Source organism: Trachurus trachurus (genome assembly GCF_905171665.1).
Source record: "Trachurus trachurus genome assembly, chromosome: 9".
NCBI lineage: Eukaryota > Metazoa > Chordata > Actinopteri > Carangiformes > Carangidae > Trachurus > Trachurus trachurus.
The window spans coordinates 36,744,353-36,768,045 of NC_139895.1; the positions used below are offsets into that span (position 1 = coordinate 36,744,353).

A 23,693-nucleotide genomic window follows, 5' to 3' on the forward strand; every position below is an offset into this window, starting at 1 on the left:
ATAAATTGACCTTGCCAGACGATGAGTGAAATTGATGGAGCTTTTCATCTCCGGAGGGCCGTTCCACACTCAGCCGTAAAATGGATAGAGCATAGGACAGAGTGATTGAGTCGGGGGGGAAATGTAAGGTGTGGATTTTTCTTCTACCAATGCTTGCTTGGTAAATAATAGTTACAGGAAAAATCACTACGCTGTAACTACAGAGGTTAAGTACCTGCTGTTGACTAGATGATTAGGACTAAAAGCACACAGCACTAAAGCGAAGCTGGCCACTGACAGATGCTACCCGTTGGAGGAATATGTGGCTCAATTACCGGGCGCCTAAATTGAAAGTGATAGTGATTTAAGTCTTCCCAATACGCCAGCCCTATTCTGGCAAGCAGCCTTTTCAAGAAGCCCTTTTAAAAAACCCTGCTGGAGTGTGTGAGACACAGGAGCGCCATTGATTTTCAGTAACATCCCCTAATGACCTGGCCACGGCTTGATCCACGCTGTTATTATGGGCTGATACCATGGGACAGGATTGGTGGGTCTCACGGCGCACAGCAGCGAGATGAGTAGTCAGGGCATTATCAGGATGAATTGGCGGCAAGCACAGCCGAGGTCTTGTCAATAGGAGGACAGGGTGCCTGGGGGCTCCCTCCGCGGCCCACACCACAGCGCCTTCCGGCCTCATTAGAAAAGCAGATGAGTGGTGTGCATGAGGAGCGGAGGCGTGTGAGAAGGGAGAGGAGCCTCTCCTCCACCATCTGATAGCTTGCCTCCCAGGCATTGCTCCTCTTAATGAGTCCAGACCACGGGTCAATATGCCACTGGGCTGCCAGTCAATACCGGTTACCTGCAACACAAACACTCAAAACCTGCTTTCATACAAAATCAATGTCCTATTAGTCCCTCCCTGTATTGCCTTGGCTCAGTCTCATCGATCCCCTCTGAAGAGCTCTGCAGCCCATGTATGACAGATTATGGCCAAATGATCTGATGGCTTAGGCTACTCTGCCGGCCAAGTCTGTTGCCTTTATGATTTCAAAGTAATAGCTTGATATCAGATGAGCAAATACTCTAAATGCTGAAAACCTGAGGCTCGAGCGTTATTGGCAAACCCATCAAGCTAACATCAACATTCCCCTCAGCAAGTTTGGCTTACAGACAAATTCAGTAGTGGTGTCGGCGGCGCTGACAGCGAGCACCGGGATAAAAGACAGGCGGCAAATATATGACATTAGGTCCAAACTTTATTCCGTACATTTTAAACCATGAATGTTCATTTTCATTTTTTTGCAGGCCTAAAACTCTACTTGTTTTGTATACAAGAGTCTAAGAAAAACAACTGCACAACACCACAAGGTTGACAGAGAAAGTCCTTTTGCCACCCACTAAAAAGTGTCCTTCTTGTCTGTCTGGGGCTGGTCCAGTTTCTGACTTGGAAGTCTTTCAATAATTCATCATTATTTCATTGGTAAATATAAACATGTGTCGATCCAAGTTTCTCTCAGTATCACCAGAATCGTCTGCTCCCTCCATGTGATCTCTTCATTAGGGTGCTGTGTGCTGCTTTGCATAGATTGCAGATGATCCTTGTAGGCCCCTTTACAACACCCTCCTCCTCCTGTCACACTTAACATCCATTGGCCAGGCTTGTCTGTTACCATGATATTTAACGAGGAAGTGATTCCCCATGTTTCATTTAATTTTGTTTTTCTAGAAATGGTTAAAAAGCCTAATAAATTTACATGGTAATTTTGCAGTGAAGGAATATCAACAAGTTATTTACATCAGTTTTCTTTACAGAGACTGAACAAAGACCTCATAATATATATTTATCTGCATATCTCAAAGGCAAAACAAATGAACAAAACAAATCGGTAATGTAACAATTGTACATTGTAATCATTGAGGATATCCTGGTACCATGAGGTTAAATTACTGAAGGTTGAAACCAAAGTCCAGTCTTTACAGTGGGTCATAATGGATATGTCTCACAATCAACTGGGATAAATATTGTAAAAGGTGTGACTGATGCACAAAATACATAAAATTCATAGAAATGATATCTATACATGGAACAAGGATAGGAAATGTACAAACTCATTTCAGGACCTCTCTTTTTGCACAAAGCTGAAAAAAGGTATTGGATTAATATATTAATAATTATCAAATATTTAAGTCGGATATAAACATACACACATTGTGTTCTTTTTACCGACATTATTCAACCTCCAGTCCACTAAGAGTAAAGTCATGGCATGTGCTTTATCAGCCTTACACACCTTTACTTTGTACAATCATACCCTTTCCCTTAGGGAGTTTTGCTCTTCTCTGGCGAAGAGCAGTGCATTTTGTTCACAAGAGAATGTCAGATTGGGGGGGGGGGGGGGGATGGGGAGTGGGTCTAGTGAGACCCGGTACACTTTTCTCAGGAGCTACCGAGCCTCGACCTCTTTTGGGTTGCGAGATGGCGAGTAGTCCCGTGGGTCCTGTGTAGTGAGGGGGGTAGTCCTCCGGGGTGAGGCTGGTCTGGCACTGCCAGCTGGCACTAGGGGTGGGGGTGCACTTAGTGCAGCAGTAGGGGGTGTTCTGTTCAGAGGGCCGTTGTGTCCTGTGGACGGGCTGAGTCTGGGATACGGCATGCCACCAAGGTGGGGCATGAAGGGGGGCATGTGGGGTAGATGGCCCTCCATGGGGGACTGGTGCAGCTGATGCAGGCGCGCTCTGTCCAGCTCCTCCCGTAGGTGGAGGCGCTCTCGCTCCTCGGCCTGCTGCCGCATCCTCTCGTGCTCCCTGCGCACCTCCAGCAGGTGCTCGTGGTGAGAGTAGTCGTGGGCCTCCCTCTCGCGGTACGCCCGCTCCTGTTCGTACACGCTGGGGAAACGGTGTCCTTGCTCGGCCCGGAGCTGGAAGTCCATGCGCCTCTGCAGGTCCAGGCTGCGGTACGCCTCTCTGAGGGGGTCCCAGGGGAAGGCCGGGTGAGGCAGGCGCTCCCTTCCTGCCAGGGGGCTCACCCCCATGAAGGGAGCCATGCGAGCGCGGTCCAGCACGTTGAGGCTGCCCATCTGGGGCATGGCGTTCATGGAGAGGGGCAGAGAGTGTGCCATGGGGACACCGTGCAGGCCAGGTGCCGGGATGTCACTGCCGCGAGGTGAGGGAATGGGGGGCTGCTGAGACAAAGGCGGGTGGTGGTGGTGGGGGTTTAAAGGCTGACCGACGGGAAGAGAAAGAGTCTGGGACGGGGGCTGAGGGGCGGGTTCGGAACTCACCACCATGACCTCCTGCTCCTCCTTCCTCTCCTCCTTAATCTTCATGTCATTTTTCACCTTGTGGAGGAGATCTGCAGGTGGGGGCTCTTTCCTCTCGCTGTCCTTGAGTGTAGGGGGGGGCCCACCTGTCATCTTCATGCTCTGCTCATTGATCACTGCCTTGGAGTACGGAGAGGGAGAGCGCTGAGTGGGTTTGATGGAGTCTTCTGAGGGTCTCCTCTCCAGCATCTCCTTGCCAGGCGAGCGGCTCTCCTTCACCTTGATGTCGGCCAGTGTGGAAGACTCTCTGTGGCGCTCCAGCAGCTCCTTCTCTGCTTCACGGACCCGGTCCACGCTGCCGCTGTGATGCCGACCTGAATCATTGGAGTTCTGACTGTTCGAGCGAATTAAGCTACTGATCTGGTAGCTGACTGGTGCTGAGGCCGGAGATGAACGGTTGGAGTGTCGGTTGCGATCCACAGAATCCCTGTAATGACATAATAAAATAGTTTGGTACCAGTTAAAGGAGGCATCATGTAGGTGGGCTGTATTAAATTTCAACATAAGAGTTTTAATTCTCACAGGAAAAAAACACATTTTGCCAGGCTCTTCCTCAAATAATATTTACTGCCTTTAAATCTGAGTTCCTTCTCTTTGAGCTGCTTGTCGCCTGTTTGATTTGTGTTGGTCTTATTGGATCCATGCCTTGAGTTTCTCCACAGAGGGGATTTGATGATGTTCATTGATGAATGTGTGTGTGTGCTTGCTGGAAAATGGATACTCAGCCATGTTATAATGTATTTAATATTGTTTTGTTTTGTGGATGCATTGTGTGTATAGTCAGATTTGTTAACCTCTTGGGGGAACATCCTGTGCAATGAGGTGAAATCTCAAATGTTACAATATGGTAGAGGAGTAAAAATGACAAAAAAAACACATCTCAAAGCTAATGTACTCCAAATAAAACTCTACAGGTGGATAATAAGACCACAGACTCACCTGTCTTTATCCTTCTCTTCCTTCCCAATGGAAGAGTCTCTTTTCTCTCGTTCCCTTTCCCGTTCCCTCTCTCTTTCCCGTTCCCTCTCTCGTTCTCTCTCGTGGCTGTTGGCCGAGCTGCTTCTCTCAGCGTCTGCGGTTTTGGGCCACTGTGGCGGGGTGGGGAAGGACGGCGGGGTGCGTCGAAGTCTGTTCCAGGTGTCGTGGTGGGGGCTGCCAAACGTGGGCAGTCCTCCTGGCCCCTCCTTGGTGCCAAACACACTGTTGGACCCTGGAGGGAAGAGGGAGACAGGCGTGGGACCCACTGTAAGTTAATTGGGCACAAAACCTTCTTGAGGACACATAAGATGAGAAAGACTCAACAACAAAAGCTGCTTTTGTCTTTGTCTCTGGAGGCTCTCTCACTGAAGCTGTTTGAAAGAGTTAGAGGTTAATGGCTCCCCCCACCAGTGGAAAAAAAATACTCATTTGCTTTTGGACTAAAGGGCCCCCCAACCCCCCTCCCTATTTGCACCGGATGAACAGGGGAGACTCACTTGCCCTCTGGAGTCGAGGGCTGTGAAAAGCCAAGGGAGACCTTAGCATTCCACGGCATGTCTATTCCAATCACATCCATTTTCACAACAGGATTTGGCACACAAAAATAGGAGGGATGAAGAGAAAGAGAGAAAGCGTAGAGAGAAGGATGCAGGGGGGAAAGAGAAAGCCCTCCGTGGTGGTGCAGAAGGGGCTTGTCAAATAATTAATAGATGAATTGCCACCAAACAGCAGACCTGAGAGTGCCGGTTGGCAGCAGCGCAGCCAGATTAAAGCCAGGCTGTTGGGGCCATGCTTGGTGGATGAAGTGGAGGCAGGGAGGAGGTTTGCTGTGGTGTGTTGTGCTGCCTTGTTGGGCCTTGCTGGGCTAGGGCTGCTTTTGACACAGAAACTAGAGCTAAGTGTCTTAATTTTTTTTCCTCCCCTCCTGGCTCTCCCTGTGGTCTAACTATGTCCTGCTCTGTTCTGTCACTGGCCACAGGGGCCAGACTGAAGGGGGGAGCGGTGGAGGAGGAGAGGGGGCCAGCGCTTACCAAGCGAGGGGTTGCCTAATCCTCCGAAGGCACTGCTTGAAAGGTTGCCGAGGCCGCCAAAGGAACTGGAGCGACTGAAAGGATCTGCAAAATGCCAAACAGGGATTAGCAAAAGGGGGGGTGCTGGCTAGCAGTGCTCACCCCAACACCAACCCGTTCCACTCGGCTTTTCTCTTACAAGCGAGCTGTGGTTTTTTTTTTTAAGCGCTGCCACCTTAGCTCTCTGCCTGGTAATCCTGCAGTAGCCAGGTCGCTGGGTGCTGGATTCACTGCCACTAACTGGAGTGGAGTGTCTCTGACCCTGCTGGGCCTAGCGGAACAACGCTGCTTGATGGGGAAATTAGTTTTGAGTTGTTGGAGCTTGGCTGAAAATGGACTGTGGTAGGGCAGGGGAATTAGAAGCTGCAGAAATTAGTCTAGACAGACCATAATGCTTTGACTGGAGAAGCAGGGCCTGATGAGCTCAACTGGTGCAAACTCTCAATTTAGAGTAATGACACAAATATTTACCCTGAGAAGTCAGTGAACAACATTCATCTGCTGATTATTTGCAGTCCCATATTAATTCAGCAAAAATCCATCAAGAAATGCAGAAGTTATCAACAGATTAGGGTTTAAGGATTTTCAACTCTGGGGGTTGTTAATATATCAGAAAAGACAACAATTGAGAAATCTCCTCTGCCTCACACATGAATTCCCTGGGCAGGAAAATTCTGTCTGCTAAGTCTTCGTCCTCTGTGGACCGTGTGTATTCACAAGCGCAAAATGGATTGACTCAAGGGCTTATTCCATGAAATCAACTTGCCACTCTGAATCCAAACAGTGTCTCAAATAGAATGGTGCAAAATACACAAATGAATGAAAATAATTACATGCACAAGTAAATCCAGCAACATTAACTATCTCACTCCTTCTGCGAATTATGAAATCAACTTTGCAAGCCTAAAGGGAAGTAGTGTCATATACGCTGCTGCACTGCCTTTACATTCTCCAAACAAATGAGGGATGACAAATAGGGCAGAAGAGTGAACACTAGGCTGGCCTCGTCTTTTTAATAACCCCACACAGAGTTATTTAAGGCGATGTTATGAATCATACTGTCCAATTACATTATGGCTACACTCTCCTATGAGTTTGCTCAAGAAGTGCCGCAGCAGACTGTCTACACTGGCCAACTGGATTCCACATTAACCTTCAAACGAATCTGAGATCAAAACTAGAAGGATCTCAGTTTCAAATTACACCCCGGTGGCTTGTAATGTGTTTAAAACATGAGAGCAAAAGAGAGAGAGTGGGTGAGAGAGAGACAGAGGGAAAGAGGAGATAAATGTATAAAAAAAATTGAACATGGGGTTACTTACACTTACCTGCCAAATGGCTAGGAGGCAGGAAGCCGCTGGGATGTGGGGCAGGGCCGTAGGGGGAGGGAGCTGGGTGGCCGGAGCCTATCGGAGACAGAGGATAGAAGAGTGTTGCTATCAGACACTCATGAACTCTAATGAGCATACAGTTAGACAAAATTATGGTCCACCCACGATAATCACACTACTGACCCCCGTGATTAGACAAGAACAGAAAAAAAAGTAAATGTGAGTAAATACGAGGTGTTTTTCCTGCAACAGCATCACAAACTTGTTGAATGTGCTGTAAATAGAAGCACAGAGGCGGCTGAGTAATGCCATTGAGGGAATTAGCAACTGATATTTTGGTTTTTATTGCAGCTGTTGCCTGTTTGTGTTCAGGTCTATAACTGCTTATTGAGGTCAGCTCCAGAGTGTGCAACAAGCTGGCCTTTCTCACAAAACACAGCTACCATCACCCATATTCCATGAATGGTTAATGAAAGAACCAATTACAGGAGTGCCTCTGACACACCACTGCATAATTACCAGTCAAAGGCCATTCGCCTCTCTGTTGCCCTCCAACGCAGGCCAAATCAGTCAATTACCTAACTGGGAGTCATCCATATTCATAGACGTAGCTGACTCCCTTTACTGGCAAAACATTTGCTACAAAAGCACTATAATTAAGTGAACATTACATGAGAAGAGAGAAAAAAAAGATACAATTTCTTCACACTGGCGGGGAGACAATTATGACATGCAGCTCTAAATGCGTATTAGCCTAAAGACAAAAATGCAGTTGAAAAGCCTTGAGAATGGGATCATTTAAGTGTTTTGAAAGATTTGAATTGGGAGATGCACGGAGAGAACCTACTGACCTGTGGAGGAGAAAAGGGGTCGTGCCAGGTCATGAGGGTACGGGAACCCTGGGAAGACTCCTGGAGCTGGGGGTCGACTGAACAGGTCCAGTTTCCCATTCATGTCTAGTTTGTGAGGATCCAGCTGCATTTGCTATAGTCAAGTGAGGCAGAGACAAACAGAGGGAGACGGACAAAGAAAATTAGGTCGGTAGGCAACAGTACTTAACATTTCCAACAACAGTGAGAGGGATTTATCCTCAGCTACACACTGGGTGAGAGATCAGAGGAATACAGATACATCAACAATGGATCCATGTCTCCAATTCTGGCCAACTGTGTTATAACAAATATATGTAAGCTGATTAGGGACACTAAATCCTTGGTTACGGGGGTTCAGAGCCCAAGAAGGACTGACATCACTAGGCCAGAGGCCTTAGCAGAGGATCTCCATGGCGAGGCCACACCATCCTCTGTCAGTGAGAGGAGTAGTTCCACACAAGCATTTGTCTGTGCTCACATGTTGTAATTTGGTCAATGCAGCCATCACTATGATCACTGATTCTGTTACAGCTGTTAATGTGTCAGGTCATGATCTGCCCGTTTCTTTTTCGGGTTGAGTGAGCGACGCACAGAACATTTACTTTGCTTTAGGGAACACTAAACAAGAGGAAACACAATTTTGTTGGATTGTGAATCATTATTACATGTAACAGATTTCTGTTCTTATTTTGTCATCTGTCTTTTCCCACCCACATGGTCTTTCTGAACCCAGTAACACGATTATAGATAGTTTCACTGGTAAAGATCCAACTATGACATGATAAGACCTACTGTGTATTCAGTGAACAAGTATGTTATTTGGGTCGTTATTCCATTACCAATATACTGTATCTGGTTTAAATGACAGCAAAACTCCTGCAAGACATCATTATCCATCTCACGCACCTTCATTTTCTGCTGGTGGTGGTAGATCTGCCATGCGATCTGGACATGCACTGCACACCACTTGCCAGGTTTCTAAAAATTTAGAGAGAAACTGAGGTTAGCCTGCTGGCTTTAATATGGGGAACTAAATATGGATTCTGGCATTGTGATTTTCTGGCCAAACTACAAAGCGGGAACTCGTCAGAATTTTCAACCAGGCAACGGATTAAGAAAATCTAACCCTGACTTTAACCCAACAGAAACCTCAAAGCTAACTGTAAATGCAGCCAAAAGCCGGCAGGAATTGTTGAAGAATTTGCAGTTTTAGACTTTGTGGCCTGGCCAGAGAGATGTCACATTTAACAAGAGATGGACAAGCCAACCACTTACCCTAACAGATGTCCTGAACGGATCTGTTATCTGTATGGATAAACAGACAAGCGTTATCATCAACAACAAAGCAATGCGGCCAAATAGTGCAGGCACTGTGGATACATGCGTGCAGCGACAGGCATGAGGAGAAAACATTCCATCTCAGAGAGATGCTAATGCAGAGACAAAGCAATCACATCTCTCTGAGACACATACTGTGTGTACACATGTGGCTTTCACCAGGAGGGACAGAGCAAGAAGAGACTTGTTGGGACACTGTCAACTTGACGCTTACCCGTGGGTCCTTCTGTAGGAGTGTGTGAGGTACCGCTCCAGGACGTGCAGCTACGTCGATGGGATTTGATGCCTGAGAGAGAGACAGAGAGAGAGACAAAGAGAGAGAGAGAGAGAGACAAAGAGAAAGAGAGACATGGTAACCCATCAGATCTGTAGTTGTTTAAGTAGTTAAAGCCTGAAAAGACATTATAAAGCAGAAATGCACTAAGGGAAATAAACCAAAGCATGTTGCGTAACTACTTTATGCAGGAGGTAAATTCATTCTTAATCCAGTAATTCTCAGTGGGGTTGGAGGCATCTGCGCCGTCCTCGGTAGAGAGCTTTTCATTTTGGACTTTTTTTCTCTCTGAATAAATACTAGAAGTACCCTGAGACTAAATCTTGTGTCCAGGCTCTGGGTGGACGTCTGTGGCATGGAAGCATGTCAGAAAGTGGCAGTAGGAGATCCTCCAGCTACAGACGCCAACATCACCGCAGCTCTACAGTATATCCTCCCTCAGTAGCATTATAAATCTCTAATCCTCAACTACAGCTGTTATATATCTGATGTCATAGATTCAACTGTAATGATGCTGAAGGTGCTGAGTCACGCCAGTGTAACACATCTCCTCTTTAAGTCACTGAAGCGCAACAGCCTTATTAATCCATCCCTATACCGGGGACAGGAGGGTCCTGCAGGGTCCTGCAGGGTGACCTGAGTCACCAGCCCCCCACAAACAAACACACATCCCAAGCCTTGCCTCCCCAAGCTCCCCTCCAAGAATACTTAGCAGGGGTTTTAAACTGTTCCTTGAACCATCTGGAGGGACCTTTGACAAAAGGGCCCCTTCCATGACACAGTCTGCTGGGAATAGGGCCAGCGGATTTAGGGCAGCTTTGATTAGGGGCTTACACCAGGTCACAGCCGCTGGGCATCTGCCAGACAGACTCACACCCTCACACCCCTTCCCATCCCTCACATCCCTGCCGCCCCACATCTTCTCCTGTCTTGCTTGTCCTGGCTGGGGTCAGCGCGCGACTCTGACCCTGGTTCAGTTCCAGTCAAGTCTAACAGATTATAATAAAAGGATTTCAATGGGATGTGGCCAAGTGCATTAGAATCTTATTTCATCGATACTCAGCAGCAACAGAGCTCTGCTGCTTCGCTCATTCAACTCAGAATATCTGATATCAAAATATCTAATGTACTGTAAGTGTAGTGTGAAACTGTATTTCTGCTATGGTTTTACTCTCCAAGGATCCTTAACTCACATATACAACATAGTTGCAAACAGTTTTTTTTTTAATCTAAATCTAAACCTCCTTGTTAGAGGTGTACTAATCATCCATGGTGCTATTGCTTCAGTGTTCGGTGAGGCTGAAAACCTACAGAAAATTGGCTCATAGAGGCACATGGCATAGAGCTGTTGGCATACAGTATATTACACACCTGCCTTTGAAACCCCCATGAAAAGTCTACTTATTATTCCTCTCATTCATTTCCCTCAGTGAGCACATGAAGCCATTGTCACTCATGCAAAGTCTTTACTGTATATACAGCAGGGCATTTACACAGCCTCCGCACTGAGAGAATTAAAAGGAAAGAGAGAATTAAAAACTTTGTCTCTGTCTTTTGTGCTATAGTTGAGTTTTTGTTTGTTGTGTACAAGCTTGTGTGCGTCGTTTTGTGCCCATGCTTCCTAATATTATCTGTCTGTTTGTAGACTGTGGGTTGAGGGTAGGGATGTGGGGCTGACCTTGGGCTGGAAGGCTCCTTGCAGCGAGCTGAAGGGTCCTGAGTGTGGGAGCAGCGGGGGCATGCCTGGCATGGTGGGGGGGTAGGAGGGGAAGAACTGGGGAGAAAAGAGGAGGATGGGAAACACAAAAAGACACAAAACAAAATCAAACAGAGATACATACAGGACTCAAGCATATGCACACACAAAACCACACAACACACAATAAATGCTGTCATGGCAACATTCAAATATGTCAAATATTTGATTTGCCGAATGCAAATAACAAATTTAAATTTGTATGAGGAGGAACTCACGTTTGAATGTCTGATGAATGGATTGTCCAGTTTGGGGGTGTATTTGTCGAACTGGAAGAGATAAGAGAGAGAAAGAATTAGAAAAAAAGGAGTCCACAAAATGATTTACTTCACCAAAATCCTTCAAGCAAAGGCCTTCTTTAAAAATACCCTCTCATTATTTTTACATCATAAAAACATAACATGTGATCAACATCTGTAACTGGTAATAAGCAGGATTGTGCTCCAGAATAATAAGCCCAGGAGTAAAGCAGCTGGCTTGCACTAGTCATGGGTTTACTTAAACTGCATGGTCAGATAGGCAGTTAAATTACTAACAATACAGCCGCTTTAGCAGACTGCCAAGATGAAGGCAGCCTGCATGATTTTCCAATTGAGCATACAGAGGTTGGGCGTGGAGGCCCAGCTTCGAGAATCATACCATTTTAAAACCAGACCAGTTGTTTCTATTCACTGGAAAATTTGTAGAAATGTGAATCTAATTGCTTTTGACTGCTATGGCCTTTTTTTTTTTTTTTTTACAATGCTCCATGATGGTATAGACGGGAGGGGAGTACACGGAGACATATAGCTTGTTTTGGGTGTTAGACAACCAGACTTCAAAAGAGATTTAGTGAAGAAAAGAATCAGATTCTCCATGCATTAAATCATGGAAAGAATATATGGAACCTCTTGTGAGAGCAGTCTGTCTTTTATGACTGAAACTGAATCGAGTAGACGACATTTGCAATGGTTAGGGGCTAATTCAGGACAGATCAGCATGAAACTGATATAACCTTGAAATGCTGAACTGATGTGAGGAAACCATTTCTGTGGCAGAGCTTCTGCCTACCAGAATAATCTCAGTTAGAATTTGCCATATAAAAACTGTGTTGTTGGATGAAAGAAATGTTTCTGATCATATCCCGAACACATGGGAATCTAGTCAGTAAACTGAGACGGAGAGGAGGGAGAGCGAGAGCGGCGAATGTTGCCCCACGTATGAAAGGGGGCTTTGTGTGTCTGTTCACTGGCCCTCTATTTTGAAATGGGCTAATTACAAGTGACAGTAACTTATTCCTATTCCGCAAATACACAAACCATTTGCAGGTACTTTTTGCGAGTGTTTTCACAAAGCTCTCTTGGCAGGCGCAGCCGTTTTGGGTTTACATAAAACAAGAAAATGAGTGGGTATGAATCAGTGTTTCTGTGTGTGCGTGTGCTGCAGCACGGGTGGCTGAGGGGGTAGCGGGCGTAGGGGCTGGCTGAGCTGCTGGTGGAGAGGCAGGGGCCGGGTCAGGGGCCATTCCAGGGCCATTCACATATGCACACAAAATGGCAGCGGCAGCAGTGATGGTGTTGACGGCCCTGTTTGTGGGCGATAATGGGCCCAAATCAAAGACAGATAGCCTATTGAGAGGAAACGCCGCGCCAGCTTCCGAGCTCATTAAAAAGCTCCTCTGCATTTCTGAAGGCGCGGCCTGTTTAATGTCTGACACTGGGAGAGGGATTTTGGCTGCTTTATGGCCTTGTAAAAAAAAAAAGAAAAGAAAAAAGAAAAAGAAAAAAAAACTCTTGCCCTTGTAATTTATGGTGCCTGTCACAGTTTTATAGTAAACAGCTTTGGCTAATTAAAGCTTAATATTTCATCTTATAACAATTAAGGATATTCCTTGTCCAAAGACAAGGCTGGGGCAAGGAGGCGGGGTTGCAAAGACACCGCTGCCATTTGGCAAGCCAGCTGCTTGAGGGCGTAGAACAATAAACAAATATAGAGGCTTCATAATTTCATTAATTACAGCCATTAGCCAAGGGCTGTTACATAGCTGAAATGACATGGGACATCTAGAGAGCAGGAGGAAATAAAAGAGAGAGAGACACTGAGAGAGAGAAAGAGTGGAGAGAGAGAGAGAGAGAGAGAGGGAGGAAGCACAACTGGGCTATACGTGGCTCGCCTTCTCACAACAAAACAGTAAGACAACCACAACATCATCATTACTGCTGCCTCTTTAAGCAAGCACCAAAGAGAAGAAAAACAGCATTGTTACTGAGGAGAGGAGGGGAGGGGAAAAGACATAAGTTAAGTAACAACACACTTTCAATTAAAAGGGGAAAAAAAACAGCAGAAGACATTAATGGCAGTCTCAAATCCCATCGCAACAACACAACAAGAGATGGGGGAGTATGTACATCATGGGCTACATAATGCCAGCATTAGTGAGATGGGAAAATCGCCTCTTTCATCTTCAAAGGGAGGACTGCGTACTGTATATAATTCCTACCATGTCAGGAATGAACAGAGGAGCAGATTAAGGCATGTGTGTCGGCTGAAGGCCTGAAGGACGGCCTAAACGCTCTCAATACTTATCTGAGACTGTGCCATAAATACCAGAGCTTTGATTTCTAATGTACAGGATGGGGATAATCTTGGAGCGGGGCCTTAATGGGACCACAGGCTCTCAATCAGAGGTCATGACATGATGGATTAGATCTATTAGACTAATGCCAAAAAGCTACAAATGGGGCCCCCGTCTGAATCGACTGTGAGAGATTGCTGTGCATTTCAAATGATGGATGAATAGTTATAACCTTTTTTCCTCAGCACTAATCTGAGAGTTGCCAGACTTTGACCCCCCCCCCCCCCCCCCCCCCCCCCATATCCAGACTTGATGGCAGTCAAAGCACGGAAGCAATTAGAAACATTATCAAAACAGTTTTGCAGTGATGTCATCCACACTGAAGTTATTTGACCGGCTTTGAATTTGTCATTGGCAAGTATGGTTGCTTTTTAACGCACACACACGCACACACACACACACACACACACACACACACACACACACACACACACACACACACACACACACACACACATGAACAGCAAGGAGTGTGCATACAACTATGTCTGCAGAAATGCACACAGATCTGTTTGACGGCGCCTTCGTTGCTCTTTGTTAACAGGCAAATGAAAACATTCAAAACCATTTAAAACACATCCATATGCAAACAATTGAAAAGCCTGCCTTCAGGCAGTTCCCCTTTTTTGATCCTCAGCAAACTCTGAACAGCAAAATCTATGTCACAGTTAAGAAGAAGATGAATAATCTAAATGAAATTTGGTAATGTTGGTTTGGCAGACGTGCTACGAGTCAGGTAAGGACCTCTATGATTATATTGTATATGTGGGGTTTTATATATGATTCTACTATGGATGAATAAGTTGAAAGTTGTAAAAATAAACATGTGCTTGGTCAGGTTTGACCAGCCTGAGCAGGAAGTGGCATGATGTATGTAATGTGTGTAATGGGAGGTGGCAGCCAGCGGGCCGTGTCTGCCCTGCATTTGTCCTTATTACAGAGGAACAGATGTGACGCTTTAAGCTTCTTGTCAGCTCTCAGGCTTTAGAAGCAGAAATCAAAGAGCAGAATTCAAACCGAGTCAGTGGCATTATTTTCTTTGAAGGGAGGGGTTCCTAACAGCTACGGGACATATTTGGTGAATTTTTGGGGTAAAGAAAAAAAGGGAGAAACTGATCGAAGAGGGGAGATCGGGAGGGGTGACAGGTGGGTGGGTGGGAAGTTACTGGAATTTTCTTTTTACTTATCCTCACATTTCTGGCTTGGGTACGCACCATGGGGGGTGCGGTGGGCGGGGTGAGGATGGCGGCCGGGGGCAGACTGGCGGGGAAGGGCGTGAAGGTGTGCTGGTGGGTGTGTTGGTGCTGGTGCATGTGCTGGTGTTGGTGAAACTCGGCCCTCAGGAGCGACACGGGGGCCAGCGGCGAGGCGGACGGCCCCCGGCCCCGCTCTGAACTCTGAACCAGGAAGCGGTTGTTCAGCTCCTGCCTCAGGAGGTCATGCTCTGCAAGAAAGGAGAGCGAGGAAAAAAAAAAGGAAAGAAATAAAAGAAAAAAGAAAAAGAAAAAGAAAAAAGGGGAGGGGGAGGGAAGGAAGGGGGGGACACAAGAAAAAAAAAGGCACGGGCGCCCAGTCAGTCTTCACAACAAGGGTAGAAGAGAAGAGAAAATAGTCACCTGGCATTCTCTGTTTCTCCAGCTCATGCTGTGAGGGTTTTCTACGTGGGGACTCATTGGTGGTGGTAAGAGAGTTGCCTGTGACAATGTGCCAATCAGAATCCCCGAATGAGGCTGGCAATACATGATTGGTTGGTTGAATGATATCAACAGACTGGTATCTAAAGACAAGAGAGAACCAAGAGTCATCCCAGCAGAAAACACACACACTCTTGCCCTCTATTAGAAAGTCAGTGCACAACTGGCATATTTAATACACACTCTGGAGACACCCATCGTCGCTGGAGACGGTTGTTTCCTTCTATTGCAGAATACAATTGCTCGTTTTGAGGAAATTGTAAAACATATTATTAAATCTCTTCAATGCACACATTACTGGAAAGAGAAAACACAGATCTGGTTGCTGGTCTTGGATCAGATTGCATGACATTTTTCAGCAGGTTTATTCCTTGTTTTCAGTAGCCCAGTGCTCAGGACGTCTCCAGCTGTGATGACTGTCCACTTGTTAACTGACATTTTCCAATGATGCATCCAAGTCCTTGTACTGTGACCTCATCCATGCTTCTATAAATACAATCCATCTTAGAAAATGATGCAGGATATTCTCCAGTGGAAATAAAACCTGACATTATAGCATGTGACTTTTAAGAGAAGCAGCTCACTGTTGATTTTTACATTTAAATCAGATGTATTTCCACTCTATGCTGTACAAGGGTGATTGGCTAATGAGGCTCTTTTATCAAATTATTGATTACTGGTAATTGGTTATTTGAAGCATCTGTGGCTGCTCCACTAAGTGGACCACATTCCTTATATTTATGGGCAGACATTAAAGGACTATGTTGAGGTTTTAAGGAAAACCTCTTTAACTTGCCTTTACTGTTCTAGCTTTAGTATATTACATGAGACATACACTGCTTTTAAGATCAATGCAAAATTATTGCTGTATTTTTTTACTATTCACTATTTATAGGAACTGACATATACTAGCCATTAAAGACAAAACCATGATTTACCAAAATGTGTTTTCTCTAACAAGTGAGTGCAACCACCTGTTTCTGTTCAGTACAGGAGTATGATTGGATAAACTGTTCTGTGCTGTATCAAAGGATAAAAGAGTAAAGAACGAGCACTTACCTGGTCAGCAAATCACAACTTGACAAGTTTCAACACCATATAACACATGTATTATGATATTAACAACATACTGTAATAACCAACTAATTATTATGGCTGAAAACTAGTTAATGAATGTCAGGTCACATGCATGGGTACATATGTCACATAAAGATAGTAGTGCTATCTATATTTTATATTTATATAAAATGGGAACTATGGGAAGAAATGCTGGAAACTCGTACAGTGATTTTTTGCTTTTTTCCTTTAGTCAGAAGGTGTTGACAAAGGACAATAGGGAAAGGCAGTGTTGGTCTTTTTAAAGTTGCCATGCACCATATGAGTTTGTGTCTGCATTGGCATGCTACCATCTAACACGTGAGGTGCACGGCTTTACCTGGGTAGGGGGTGCCGCCGGGGTGCCCAGGCACAACTAAGCTGTTGGTTGGTAAGGTCGGTGGTGGAGGCAGTGTGGCTGGGGTTGCAAACATGGCCGGATGGCGATGGGCCGGGCTCCGTAGAGAGGAATAATGTGAGGTAGAGAGATTGGCTATGGACAGAGGCAAGGCGGGGGCCGAGGATGGGAGCCCGCTGAGGTGATGGTGGTGAGGGGATGGGGGCAAGTGTTGTTTGGGAAGTCCCACTGGACTGCTGCTGTGGCTGAAAAGGTAGAAAAATACAATTAAGTAAATGATAATTTTTACTGCTAATGGACTGATGATGTATTCAATGCAAGGATTTCTAGCATGTGAAACTTCCATTTGTTGGTATAGTACACTAGTTTGCTTGCTTTGTTGGTAGCTCACTATTAGATCAGCTTTACTGATATGTTTGACACTCTGTTTTGACAACAGAAGAATGATTTTCCAATAAAGTTTCTTACGTTGATCTAAAAAAAAAAGGGTGAGAGCAAATTCTGAGAAAATTTGATAAAATGGGAAACAGCTGAACGTTCTGGAGAGCTGCTCAATGAAATACAGTAAATCTGACAGCTGGTTATTGCAAGTTTGTGTGGTAAAAAAATCTATATCCACCTAACAACAGCCAATATTGTGTAGAATATAAAATGCACAGTATCTTGTTGGAGTACACTATATTCATTTTTAAATTGCTGCAGTTTATTTCATTGCCGTCTCCAGTAAACTGACACATTAAAGCAAAGTAGAGGTTAGCAGCAGCGTGACACCCTGGCCTAGTACATAAGTTGGTACAGTGATAATCTCTGCTCTGTAACTGTTAGTCTCCAGTGGTCTGACACAGACCGAACTGATCTGGCCACATGAGGCTGAAATGTTGCTGAATACCACTAAGCTAACATGAGTGTTACAGTTTCAGCATAACCACATTAAAAAGTGTGTGTTTTATTGGCCTCTTTTTCGCTGCTGACTCTGGGTAGCCCGCCAATTTTAACGAAGCACAAATGTCTGCAGTCTTGTGCGTGTCCCTGCCTCGGGACACAAACATCCCCCGTGTAACAGCCCACCTGATGTCGTGGAGGCTGTTGTACTGCAGCGGATGATGCACCTGGTGGCTGATTACTGGCCGTGCGTGGTGCTGCGGAGGCGGAAGGACACGGGGCTCCTGGTGCAGGTGAGGGTGAGGGTGAGGGTGCGGGTGCGGGTGCGGGTGCGGGTGAGGAGGGTGGGGCTGGGGATGGGGAGGTGGTCTCAGCAGCAGGGGAGGGGTAGGGACAGGGGGCGGAGGCGGCTGCTCCTTCTTGACACTGAGGGGAGGCGGGGTGGGGAGGCGGGACCTCGGAGGCTCTGGAGGGGCCGCCGCTGCAGCGGGGGCGGGGGAGCCCGTTGGCGCCGAGGCCGGGGTGGGGCTGGGCACGGGAGGCGCGAAGGGCACCTCGCTGAGGCTTTGCTCCTGGCTGCGCTGAAGCCCTGAGACTTTGGCTGAGCTACAGGTCTTGGACTCGGGACTCTCATTCGTCGGCACACCTGAGAAGAGAAGAAACAGTGAAATGTAAGAAGAGAGTCTGAAACCCTGATCTGAAGTTCACCTGTTTTAGATATTCCTGTTTGATTTGAAACCACCTGATGACAGATAATGACTAATGACTGAATGTGCATTCAGAGGCCTATATATGATCAATGATGAGTAAAACATAGTCCCTTTTCCTCCGTTATAATGTTCTCCACATGTCTCCTGCCTGAGGTTCCTCCTGTTTCCCTCTCCCTAGGTTCCATTAAGTGTTTAATCAGGTCATTTTCATGCTTGACTATAATCAGATGATCCAATTTCTTCTCGCGATCCAGTCAGTATGAATAAATCACAGCTAATTAAAGTTAAATGTCGGCCCCTATTCAGGGCTTTGCTGAGCACACAATCTGGCATGAAATAATTATGTTTCAATTGTGCTGTGAAGAGAGATCATGGCCCCTTATCTTGGCCTCTCTGCCACTGTGCTTTTCTGTCCTCCCTTCCTGATCTTTCAGGGGATTTGGGAAACCGCAGCAAAGCACTCTGAACTTGGCCACTTTGTCTTTACCATTCATCAGGGGTCTTTTCACCAGACAAGAAGCTTTTATGATCAGCATTCCACTCAACAACGACTTTTCATACTTAGGCTGTTGCAATTTAATCACTGTAATTATGTGCTGTTGTAGCGGCAAAATGGAAATGGCAGAAAATGCAGCATCTCGATACCTTTACACAGACAAAGAATGTCATAGCACTTATGCATCAATGAAAACGCCATGGAGATATTTGGTGATGTTCTAGCTCTCTCACAGTGAAAAAGGAGAACAAATGGGCCACAAAAAAATGAGTTTGCGGAGATGTTAGAGCCACAACTACAATGGAGAAAACACTGAACTCATCAAAGTGGTGAGTGGTGGAATTTGTTTTAAGTACAGACACATCATATGCATAGAAAAATCGGAGAAAGAGAATGTTCACACACGGATAGAGACAGATAGAGACAGAGGCGGAGAGGAGACAGCCCGGTGCAGATGAGGCTCTCTAGGCGGCTCTAATCTACAGCTAAGACGCAGCAGTACTTCAGTCAGAAGGCTTACTAGAGCTGCAATTAAAAAAGCTCCATGGGCACTCTCAACGGTAACAAAAAATGAGAAGAGCCGGGAGCTGCTGTCAAGCCAGTGAGAACTCGATATGCAGCCTACTAATGGAATATCCAGTCCCTATTAACAGCCTGCTTAATCTTTCAAGGATCCTAACACCCATAAAAAGCCCAATAAAAAGGCAGGGCAGAGCTTTTATTTTTTTATTTGTTGAGCTCCCCTCCCTTGCTCCTTGCATTTTATGGGAGAACTGGGGCTGGCTAAGGTGTCACGATTTTCAAATGAATTCTGGGGTCTGGGTGTATATAGACCTGCAGATTTATAGGGGTCTGGGATTTGGATTAAACTGTCAGGTCTCTCTTCCTGCAGGCGAAGGAGAAAGAGGAAGACTGAAGGCAAAGACGGAGAGACACCGACAGACAAACAGAGGCGAAGAAGCAAATATCCACAGTCGAAATGTCGCCGTTGGGTGATGTTGCCGTGGCAACCTGTTCTCCCAGACACAATGTGAGGCGAGTGATATGGAATGAAGTCTCACTACGACCACTAGGAGATAGAGAGGGGTTTCTAATACTAATGCTGGGAAGCCAGGGCCAGGGTTATCTTAATGATGATTCTAATGGGCTCTAATGGAGGCAGGGAGGTATCAGCTCAGTCCAACCCATCCCTCATTAAAATCCCTCTGCAAGCAAAGACACTCACACTCGCGCACACACCCACGACTGGAGACAACGGAGGGTGGACACAGAAAAAGTTTTCAGTCTGGGCACATTACTCACACACAAGCACACATAGAGAGTCCCATAGTCTAAATTCCGGTAAAGGGCAGCACAAAGCAGGAAGAATCTGAGCAAGTCTGCTACAGAATACTGTAGGTACATCATGTCCATAATGCAATGATTTAATGCGAGGATGAGGATTTGCTATGGAGACATAAAGTATTAATGTGTGATAGCTCCTTAAACTACAGGTGCTCCAGCTTGTGCAGCAGCATCAGTAAGTCACCTTTACTGTGAATACAACCTAACACATGACCGATTTCACTAGTTTTCTGAAAGCAGAAGCCATTTTGAGGGTAAAGACACAGCGATAACAAGATGACAGGAACACCTTTCTATGACACATGTCACCCACTGGCTGTATTGTTGCTGTTTTTCAACAAACCTTCAAAAATGGAAAAACCACACACGACTGTCAGCTGGGGTTTCAAGTGTTTCAACAAACTGACAAATTTGTCATTGTATTGTTCGTCTTCTCCTCAGGACATGGAAGACGCTTTCCCTGCAATCTCATACTGAGGGAAACAGTGGGCAAGCCACAGGCAGTCATGTGAAACAAATACCATACGAGTGTATGTACAAAAAAATGTGTTGTCCTGAAGCCCTGCCCCACAAACCTGAGCAGATGGTGCGAGTGAGTCAGGCAGGTTGGAGGGCAGCCCGGTGGTGGGGGGTGGCAGCCCCCCTCCCACCTCTCCCGTTAGCTGGGTTAGTGCACCGGGGGGACAGGGACATTCCCTAGGGGGGTGTTGGCAGGTCTGCTCACCAGATGACATCTCATCCCACTATTGATCTTTTTATAGTTGTTCCTGCAGCCCTGCTTACTCAGGAGAATTGGGCCTTGCCCTGTGTGCACGTGCCTGGGTTTGCAGTGATACGAGGTAGGGGGCTGGGGGGAGGAGGGACACGGAGACTGAGGTAGCAGACGGACAACAGGCCGCTGGGATTCACTGGTGATGACTGATGTGTCCAGCGGGGAATCTGGGGTGAACGCAGTGTCGCTACACAGCTGTTCCTGCCTCCGATATCCTTCACTTGTGACCCTGTTTGTCCCTGTGGAACATCTGGAGAGCTGGCACAGATCTGGTCCTCTGTGGCCTTTATGCAGCCAGATGGCCCCACTCTGAATGGTTTGGACCAGTCTGGAATGGCTTGGCCCTGAATTGGACTAGGATGGGCTAATTGCCATCATTCAGGAGACCCCAATAAAGGATAAAATTGCTGCTTGTTGTGACCTGGATATCCCACTTAAGTAAGGTCTGTTGACACACGACGTGTCAAGAACATAATGCGGAGGCCCTGGAGGACAGCTCTGCACAATTTTAAATGCTTTACAAAACCATAGCCTTTAAAAAGCATTCACTTTGAAGCTTTTTTAACCACTTTAATTGAAACACACACCTAGCTACTTGCAAAAATGGACGCAACAACCTCCTCAATGAGACGAGAGCCCTAGAGAACATTCTCATGTGGCCTCTGCAAACGAATGCTGTGCATGCAAACCAGTATGTTACATAAATTACCTGCTCAGTGCTAACACTGATGCCAGTGTATACAACTGCCATGGAAATAGAACCTGTATGCAAAAAGCCTTTTCAGATTAGATACGAGCGTATGCAAATTTTTTACCAGTGACAAGGGGGTAGGGGCTAAGAGTAGCTTAAGGCCACTGGGTGTTCTCATTTACTAGGCAAACACTGCGGTTCACTCGCCTTCATGGTCTTGCCAAAGCATAAACAGGCAGGGCACTGATAAAATAAGGACACGAACAGGTAGATATATAAATAAAGCGGCATATCTGCTGAAAGACGTTGGGGGATGCAGAAGGTATGTGAGAATGCACGCTGCCTTGATCCGTCTCCTGCTGGCTCTGGTTGACAGAATATTCTGCTGCTCTTGACGGTTGAGCTCACAATGATTTGGTTTTTGTACGTCTCTAGACAAGCAATCTGCACAGAGCCAAGGCTTAGCTCACGAGTGAGTGACTGTGGAAGATGGCTATAACAGATACCAGCAGAAGGCAGGAAACCGCAGTCTTGCCAATCAACACTTCATTGCTGTGAGGTATTCAGTCATAAAAAAAAAAGGTGGGGTGATTTCAACAAAATGATTTGGTATGAGAGGAACAGAAGGGCTGAGCAGTGTTGAATCATTGTGCTAATAATAAAATCATAGGAGAAATTTGCAATGGCTTGCTTTCCCTCACACTATTTAATCTGCCTCGAGCATCTCCAAGCTGGTAACGAGGGGAGCCAAGGCGACGTTTTTGCAAATCACTCAGAGATGTTAATGGGGGAGTGGACGAGCAGAAAGCTGGCCAAGATAGCTAAAGAGTGGGGACAGCTGGCACGTTTCAATTATTTCTCTCCGTCTCTTCGCTGCAGCTGACAAAAGGAGTGGATGGCAGCAGAATGGGGATGGGTGTTAAGCTGTAACACGTTTACAGTCAAAGCCCAGGCATAAATTGAGAACCTAATGTTCATTTCAGAGAGCTGGCAGCTCAAGCTGTGGGATGAATCAGTTTTTCCTGCGCATATCGGATCCCGATTCAAATCCCAGCCATATGGTACAGGACACATATGCCACTCACCTCTCATGGCACATATACCACTGTTGTGGGTGGGAGAAAAAATGATTGGGGGGGGAGAGAAATACAGAGGTCTAGATGTTGACTGTCCAAATCCTATTATATCGCACACGGTCCAGCGGTGCTCCAACACAGTGTTAAACCTTCATTAACCCCTGGTTATAATGTGCCACAGAGAAGCGGGGACACACTCGCACTCTCCCAGAATCTCTTTATCCCCCCTCCCCCCGGCAGAGCTGCTTCTAGCAGAGCTCATGTGGGACAGCCATCAGTCTCAGCTTCTTATGAACACAACCAGGTCGTCTAAGGTCAGTGCCACTGGGCTGTCCAAAATAAAAGGGGTGGACATCTTGGAACTTTCAACAGAAAAGCTCAAGTCTAATGGTTCCTCTTGACGTGGCCCACCCTGCCAGCCTGGAATCTGACCCCTTTCACTGTCACTGACCCGGGCGACCCCTCTTACCCCGAGGCCGCTGAGGACAGACAGCCAACAGGCAGGGACAGGGACAGGGAGAGGCCACCCCAACTTTAAGGATGAATTTTGTTCTTAAGAGAGGGGGGGGGAGCCTTCAGGAGTTATTTGTGCAATGCTGCGAGCACCAGCCTTATCATTTCATTAATTAGTCTGACACGCCCGCCTTATGGACTTGAACGCAGCAGTGGCAGCTGTCTCAATTGATTACGGCGGTGGACGTGTTGCTGCAATTATGGAGGTGACTAGAGACAACGCCTGCCACTTCTAATAAAGGACTTAACTCCCGCTTCCCACATCACAGCACAGCGGTGAGTGGACAGTAGCAGCCTCCCTGTGTCTCCCATACCTTTAAGACCTTTTCAGAGTCTCTCTACGGGCTGCCGTGGTGCTCAGTGTGGGCTGTAGTTCTTGAGCAGCGTGTCAGCTTTACTTAAGCTCGCATAACGCCTTAACAGTATCACTTTGGTGCCCCACAGGAAACCATCCTCTTTTAGCCCACCAGCTGGCTGACAATCCATAGAGAATGGAAGGAGAAGAGGTAGGAAATAAAGAGAGTGAGAAAGAA

General features: G+C 46.3%; 2 protein-coding genes across 10 annotated transcripts in view; both read right to left on the bottom strand.

The window, feature by feature from the left end:
• chfr (checkpoint with forkhead and ring finger domains, E3 ubiquitin protein ligase) overlaps positions 1-23,693 on the bottom strand; it is a 262,229-nt gene that overhangs the window by 25,604 nt on the left and 212,932 nt on the right. The window lies entirely within an intron of this gene.
• fbrsl1 (fibrosin-like 1) overlaps positions 1,224-23,693 on the bottom strand; it is a 275,251-nt gene continuing 252,781 nt past the window's right edge. For 3 of the 9 annotated variants that reach the window (XM_083979470.1, XM_083979469.1, XM_083979466.1), the window contains 13 exons: positions 17,745-18,204; positions 16,659-16,921; positions 14,723-14,973; positions 11,134-11,184; positions 10,838-10,933; positions 9,100-9,171; positions 8,823-8,852; positions 8,454-8,525; positions 7,527-7,659; positions 6,667-6,750; positions 5,306-5,389; positions 4,236-4,506; positions 1,224-3,723 (listed from right to left, as the gene is read on the bottom strand). In XM_083979470.1, the coding sequence (XP_083835596.1) occupies positions 2,424-3,723; positions 4,236-4,506; positions 5,306-5,389; positions 6,667-6,750; positions 7,527-7,659; positions 8,454-8,525; positions 8,823-8,852; positions 9,100-9,171; positions 10,838-10,933; positions 11,134-11,184; positions 14,723-14,973; positions 16,659-16,921; positions 17,745-18,204 (3,167 nt within the window). In that variant the 3' untranslated portion in view covers positions 1,224-2,423. Of the gene's footprint in view, positions 3,724-4,235; positions 4,507-5,305; positions 5,390-6,666; positions 6,751-7,526; positions 7,660-8,453; positions 8,526-8,822; positions 8,853-9,099; positions 9,172-10,837; positions 10,934-11,133; positions 11,185-14,722; positions 14,974-15,145; positions 15,307-16,658; positions 16,922-17,744; positions 18,205-23,693 lie in introns of all 9 variants that reach the window. The other 6 variants (XM_083979474.1, XM_083979467.1, XM_083979468.1 and 3 more) reach the window with 5 other exon arrangements.